The 6,864-nt window shown below is 33.6% G+C and overlaps 2 protein-coding genes across 3 annotated transcripts; one reads left to right on the top strand and one right to left on the bottom strand.

Moving 5' to 3' along the window:
• Positions 1–1,584: 1,584 nt before the first annotated feature.
• LOC124937752 (protein ALP1-like) lies at positions 1,585–2,913 on the top strand. Its single transcript, XM_047478071.1, has one exon. The coding sequence runs from the start codon at positions 1,585–1,587 to the stop codon at positions 2,911–2,913; it is 1,329 nt and encodes a 442-aa protein (XP_047334027.1).
• Positions 2,914–3,067: 154 nt separating this feature from the next.
• On the bottom strand, positions 3,068–5,712 carry LOC124940100 (alpha/beta hydrolase domain-containing protein WAV2). Of its 2 annotated transcripts, none has more exons than XM_047480584.1 (8): positions 5,345–5,712; positions 4,894–4,929; positions 4,697–4,775; positions 4,527–4,581; positions 4,306–4,422; positions 3,934–4,098; positions 3,554–3,800; positions 3,068–3,482 (listed from the first exon to the last, which is right to left on the bottom strand). In XM_047480584.1, exons 1-8 carry the CDS (start codon positions 5,580–5,582, stop codon positions 3,466–3,468), a joined length of 954 nt encoding a protein of 317 aa, XP_047336540.1. In that variant the 5' UTR covers positions 5,583–5,712; the 3' UTR covers positions 3,068–3,465. The 2 variants fall into 2 exon arrangements, with proteins under 2 accessions (XP_047336540.1, XP_047336537.1); XM_047480581.1 differs by having other exon boundaries at positions 3,068–3,472; positions 5,345–5,711.
• Between the last annotated feature and the right edge of the window lie 1,152 nt (positions 5,713–6,864).

The following is a 6,864-nucleotide window of genomic DNA, read 5'->3' as shown; positions in this document are numbered from 1 at the left end:
ATCATTTAAATACATCATAAATAAATTTATAAACATAATTTATAAATCAAAGTCAATTGAAGTTCGCTTCACTCAACAGTGAATATATATCAATTAGTTTTACATAGACAACTTTATGTAAAACAGTGTAGACTGTCTCTTCAATGGTCATGTAAAACAGAGTGAAGCGAATGAAGCTTCACTCATTTCTATTTCTACTGAACCCGGAATAAAATACGGGTTCCGGGTTCTCTTTTTTTCCTTTCAACCCAGTTTTAATTTATTAATATAATAATAATGCTGAGTTTTGATTGGTCCGCAACAGGGGAACACCCCATTCGGTAGCAGAAGATCTGATCTGATATTTTGGAAGCTTCCGGATTCTCCATTATATGCCCAGTCCAAGTTTCGAGTCTCACTTCTTCTATTTTTTTCTAAATATTATTTTAATATTTAAGGTCGGGTTTGTTATCAAATGAATTATTACTGTTTGGAAAAATATCATTTTTAATAAAGAGAGAAAATTCTAATAATAGATCATGTTTACCACAAGTTTTCACATCTAACCTTAATTAATCTGATATTAATGTAGTTCATGAAATAATCAACCATCAATACATGTAATTGATAACTTATACTACTATTTTATGAGAATATATTCTTTTTTTTTTAAATCAAACTATACTATGACTAATAATATAATTTATAATTAAATTTCTAAAAATATTAAACTAATATATCTATGTGACAATAGGATCATTTACTTATTATATAATGTAATGAGTTAACTATTTATTTAACCTGGCTTATTAAAAGGATTATTTATGAATATGTGATATTTTAATCAAATTGAATCATGTTTATACAAGTGTTATTTTGTTTTAAGTTTATTTTAAATCTAATAAAATATATTCTTCTAAATCAAAATTATTTTTTGTTTGTATGAGATATATATATTATTCATAGTTTATTGTCATTACTAAATAAAGATAATAATAACAATGTATAATATGCTTTTTAAAATAACATTATTTGAAAATGAGTATTTTTGATCTTTTTGAGAAATATTATTTGCTATCCAATTCTAGTTTCACTCTTCATTTAGTTGGTAAACAAGCAACTTTTTTTAATGCATTAAATATGGGTAATAATTAAAGATAATATTTGAGAATTTTCTTTCTCTTTCTCTGTCATTAATGAAATAAAAATTATATTTGGTCTATCATTAATGAAATAAAAATATATTTGAGAATCTTTTATCCTAACATAGAGCTTCTTTAGATTAGTTTCCAATACTTCTTTATTCCATTATTATATCTATTGGAGTTTCTTTAACTATTTTTCAATAATTTTTTAACACATAAAATAAATATATATATAATTATAAAAATAATAATTTAATCATTTAATTTAATAATTAAAATACCAAATTTTTTCTACTTTATAAATATTTAAATAATTTAAATCGCCTTTTCAACCATCCGGATATTGACTTTATAATCCGAATATTATTTTCCGAATAATCAGAACTCTCGAATAAGACGACTATATATTATAAGCTTGGATTTATTTTCCTTATAGAGAAATATCTTGTTCATAATACCTATGGAAGCCTCCTCATTTTCCTTTCTTAGCCAAGATATTGATGGCCACAACAAATTCAATTTGGAAAAAGACGAGGCTAACTGCGACGACGAGGGCACAAAGAGGCGCATAATCGGTATAGAACACTCGTCGACACCATTCACTGACATTCTAGATCCGTTGTTTTTTCTTGACAAACAGGAAAAAGACGTCCAATCCCCGAAAAGTGATGAAGCAACAATTCTCGACAACAATGCGTCAGAGAACCTTTCTGACAGTGCCGGATCGTATACCCAGCCTTGGGTGAAGAGCCCATCCACGGCATGGTGGGATAAATTCAATAATCCCGATTTACCAGATCAGGAATATCGTCAAGCATTTCGTATGGGCAAATCGACCTTTGATTTCATATGCAACGAGCTTGAATCCACCATTACAAGAAGGGACACAATGCTATGTCAGGTCATTCCCGTCCGTCAGCGAGTCGCCATCTGCTTATGGCGTCTAGCCACGGGTGAACCACTTCAGCTCGTATCTAAACGGTTCGGTATCTGTATCTCCAACTGTCACAAGCTTGTGATGGAGGTCTGCTTCGCGATAAAGACCATCCTCATGCCCAACTTCATCATTTGGCCTGATGAGCATAGAGTCAAACAAATAAACGACGAGTTTGATTTCTTCTCGGGGATTCCCAATGTGGGTGGATCAATGTACACTACCCACATCCCGATTAGAGCTCCAAGTGAGAACCACTCAGAAATATATTTGCGCAAGATTGATAGTAATAATAAAGCCTCCTACTCATCCACAATCCAAGGAGTTGTTGATCCTAATGGTGTATTCACGGATCTCTGCATAGGATGGCCGGGATCCATGAGTGACGAAAATATCTTTGAAAGATCAAAAATGTATCAACATATCAACTGGGGACTCTCACCGACTAGCAAAAGCTGGATAGTCGGCGGTTCCAACTATCCACTAACGGAAAGTGTTTTGGTCCCTTACTCAAATGAAAATCCGACATGGATGCAACATTCATTCAACCAGAAAATGGCAGCGGTTGAGGGTGTGGCCAAGGAAGCATTCGCCCGTCTCAAAACAAGGTGGGCCTGTCTGCAGAGGGAAACAGAGGTGAAGCCAGTTGATCTGCCTACGATTCTAGCAACATGCTGTGTTTTGCATAATATATGTGAGATGAGAGGCGATACTATAGATCCTGAATCCAAGTTCAAGCTTGTTGACGATAAAATGACGCCAGAGAATGCCCCAACATCTGCAGTATTGATCCAGGCTAGAGACCAGTTAGCTTCCAAAGTCTTGTATCAAAACCAAAACATTCGCTATATTTAGTATTGAATGACCTAATTGGTATTGTACTTGGAACAGAATAAAAGGAGAAAATGAAAAGGTTATTTATTTGTTCAATCAACCTGACCAAATAAGTTAATGAACTAAGACAATTCAAACCAACAAAAAATCTAAAGAGAAATGTTACAAGAGGAAGTAGATCGATACTACAAAAATAATTGGTGTGAATTTTCAAACTTAAAAGACAAACAGCCAACCAACTGAAGGAAAACATAAATCCCAACTACAAGAAACAAAAACATTACTATATCTATGAGGAGGGCCTAGAGTTATCAATTAATCAAATAACCTCAAGTATACAGCACCTTGTAGATCTTAATCAATGCTGGCCTGGAAGAAGTTAAAGAATTCTACACACGTTCATCAGTTTAGTCATCTTTAGTAGCAATTTGTATAAAAATCAGACAGGACAGGACAGACAGACAAACAGACAGCAGCATATGAGAATTCAAAACTGTCTTTTGAATTTTGTGGGTGGGTGGGTGGGTGAAAACTGTTTACTCTTCAATGAACACCTCAGCTAATCACCTTGCTTTAGAATCTGCAAGCAGCTTATATCAAAGCACATATTAAAAGAATGGAATTCAAAATTTTGTGAAGATTTTTTAAGTGCAAGACTTACGATGATCTTCGTGAGCAGCTGATGAATCATCGTTGTTTCCTGAAGCATGTTTTTCCAAAAATACCTGAACAGTTCTCCAATAGTGATCACCCCCAGCTAGCCAGGTGTCCATATGCATGCCAGTAGGAAACTCCATAAAGGTGCAGTTTTTATTATGAGTCGCTGCTTTAGCATACAACATTTGCATATGTGCAGGAGGAACCATTTCATCTTGCAATCCAGACAGGAAGAGAATAGGCTGCTTTACCTACACAGCCAAAAATGTAATCGATGATAAGATGGACTTGAAAATTATTAATTACTAAGGATATTTTTAGTCTTCTTCGTCTTTTCAAATAATCAAAATCCATTTTCTAGATCAAACAAGCTCTTAGTCTAACCTGGCCAATTGCATCAATTGTACTCCATGGAGAGCGAACAACAAAATTAAGAACCTTTGGGCCTTTTGAGCCACTACCACCAATAAACCACTTGAGAAATGGCAAAAGAACACCAGCCATGTCCAGTATAGATGTGAAGGTGTTCTCTAATATCAAAGCAGCAACCTGATCAAAGATATGAAGTTTGTCAAAAACTAAGTATGTATTACACTAACAAAAGTTAAAAACTAGAAATTGCACAAAGTCATCACCTTTAAAATGTAACTTCATTTTAGTAATGAAAAAAATTATTACCAAGAACAAGATATCCTCTAGAGATTCACAAGGCCATAGAATATATTTTATAAACAGGTGAAAAGAGAATCTGCATACTTTATCAGGGTTGTTTTTAGTCAGCACAGTTCCAACTGCCCCTCCCAAAGAACGACCAAAGACGACTATTCGAGTTACATCAATATCAGTCCTTTGAAGCAGGTGATCTAGTGCAGCCTGAACAACAGTGCACAAGCAAATGGGTCAATTAAATCCCAGAAAACCCGGGCATGTTTAAGGTTGTAGTGTTACACAAAAAACAAGATTATTGTAATAAAAACCTGAGCATCTTTTGTGATTCCGGGTTGAGTAGGGTATCCATCACTTGCACCATAACTTCTCAACAAAAAAAAAGTATTCAGAAAAGTAAAACATGTCAAGAAAATCCATAAAATCCTTCATAGAATATCATTGAAATCAAAAACTTAAGAACTAACTCAAAGTATACTACCCTCTGTAAGAAAGCATGAAGGCGTTGCAGTGCAATCTCTGCAGCATTATGCGTATCATTTCAAGTCGATGGCCAATATCTGCAAACAACTAGTTAAGGCTGTATAGAAGAAGCTAGGTCAGTCTCTCTTATGATACAAAGAGTCGCATGAACAAGAAAGTGCGAGCGTTTCTGAAGAAGACAAAATGAAAGGATACTGCCAGCATTTTCTTGAAGAAATAGAATGGTTGGACCTGCAAAAATATCATAGAAAATTTCTTAACTTTGAAAAAATAGGATTGGTAGTCCCATTAAGATTCTGGAGAACATATGATGAAAATGAATGTACAAAACAGGATGGTAATAAATGAAACATCAGAATGGTAACAATACTGCTCTTTTTTCTTTTTTTTTCTTTCGATCAATCTGTATTTCTATCTATAATATCCAAATGAAAGCCTAATCTAATCTGATACAATCAAATCAATTATTATGATCAAGAAATTAACAATAAAGTAGGTGATACGTCTAAACTAAAATTCACATCTAAACCCTAAAGGAGGAGTCAATTCAACGAAGGAAAGTGAACAGATCCAGTCGTGGAGAAAAAATGAAATATATTAAGATAAAGAATACATGCAGTGAGAGAATGGGATGATGATGAGGTACCTCTACAGTCGGGGAAGAGCTTGATGAACCAACCATGGAGTTTAACACCGTCGGAAGATCTGAGCCAGACATCCTCGTAGATAAGGCGGAGACGAGAGGGGTTCATGGTGTAGGATTTGGTTAAGCCTGGCAAGACCGGAACGTAGACTAACTTCTCCTGAAACGCCACCAATAAAGCCATCCCAGCCACTAATATTCCTCCAACTCCATAGAACAGCGCACTGACGTACGACACCATTACTTCTCTCTTTCTCTCTCTCTCTCAAGTGTTTGAGTAGATCGGAGAGTTATGGGAAGATGCGGTGATTCGACTGATGGGGCGGAAACTCTTTCGAAAAGAAAATTGGAACAAGAGAAGAAAGAAAGCACCGGAACGAACTGGATCATTCAGTCTCAAAGTTTCGACGACGTCGTCTTAGGGTACTCTCACTTCATTATATTTTATATTATAATTTTAAAAAATATATTTTTTAATTTAAAATTTATAATTACCATCCCATTTTCAAAAATTATCTAATAAATCTTCAACTAAATTGATAAATATTGGCTAAATGGGTAACCCAACGAGTTGTGAGTCGAGCCGAGCTGAACAGGGTCAGACTCGAGCCCAATTCGAGCTCGTTTCGAGCTTTTTTAATCGAGCTCGTTTTGAGCTTTTCCAATCGAGCTCGAGGTTGGCTCTTATGAATTTAGTTGAGTTCAAGAGTCGCTCGTGCTTGACTCGTTTAGAGCTCCTTTAAAAAGTTCGAACTCCTCTAGAGCTCCTTTAGAAAGTTCGAACTCCTCTAAAGCTTACGGACGAAGTTCAAGTTCGGCTCGTTTAAATTTTCGTGCTTTTTAAACGAGCCTGAGCACGGCTCGTTAAGACTAACGAACAAGCTCAAACGAACTTTTACTGAGCCGAGATTCAAATAGCTTGCGAGAAGCTCTATTCATTTACATCTCTGTTCAAACAATGCCGCTTAGAATAATCCTGTTTTTATTTTTTTATTTTGGGACTTTGATCCAGCTCCACACACATTTAAACATAAAACATTAATAATTAGTTGTTTGGACTTATTAGGTTTGGGTATTAAAATAAACTTCATTATATAAAAAAAAAATGATTAATAGTAATTTTAAAATATTGATTTTTTTTTATAAAATTATTTAAAATGTTGTAAACACTAAAATTGTACCTAACCAATTTATAAAATTAAAATTATAATTTTGAATATAATTAAATCGAAATAATTAACTTCAAAATCAAATTAAAACAATTAATTGTATTAATTATTATAATAATTAAAGCCTAATTAGTTAAGAAAAATAGCCAAAACGAAAAGAAAAAAAAATTGAGATAAATGTGTAATCATTTTATCTTAAAATAATTTTAGAAAAAATTAAGAAATTAAAATAAATAATTTTAAATGAAATGAGGTACCTATTTCATCCCAAAAAACTATTTATTTAAACCTAAAATATGCACACAGAAAAAATCGTAAAATATTTGCCATATTTATTTTAATATTTTGGGTATT

This window comes from Impatiens glandulifera, chromosome 5 (genome assembly GCF_907164915.1).
Source record: "Impatiens glandulifera chromosome 5, dImpGla2.1, whole genome shotgun sequence".
Taxonomy (NCBI): domain Eukaryota; kingdom Viridiplantae; phylum Streptophyta; class Magnoliopsida; order Ericales; family Balsaminaceae; genus Impatiens; species Impatiens glandulifera.
This window is presented reverse-complemented; position numbering and strand designations above follow the sequence as displayed.

Bases quoted from the DNA above. Each gene is read 5' to 3' on its own strand.
- LOC124937752 (XM_047478071.1), top strand. From the start codon at position 1,585: ATGGAAGCCTCCTCATTTTCCTTTCTTAGCCAAGATATTGATGGCCAC.
- LOC124940100 (XM_047480584.1), bottom strand. From the start codon at position 5,582: ATGGTGTCGTACGTCAGTGCGCTGTTCTATGGAGTTGGAGGAATATTA. The intron at 4,930-5,344 runs GTACCTCATCAT...ATATTTTTGCAG, and splicing joins GCTCTTCCCCGACTGTAGAG to GTCCAACCATTCTATTTCTT. The intron at 4,423-4,526 runs GTTTTTATTACA...ACTGTTGTTCAG, and splicing joins GAATCACAAAAGATGCTCAG to GCTGCACTAGATCACCTGCT.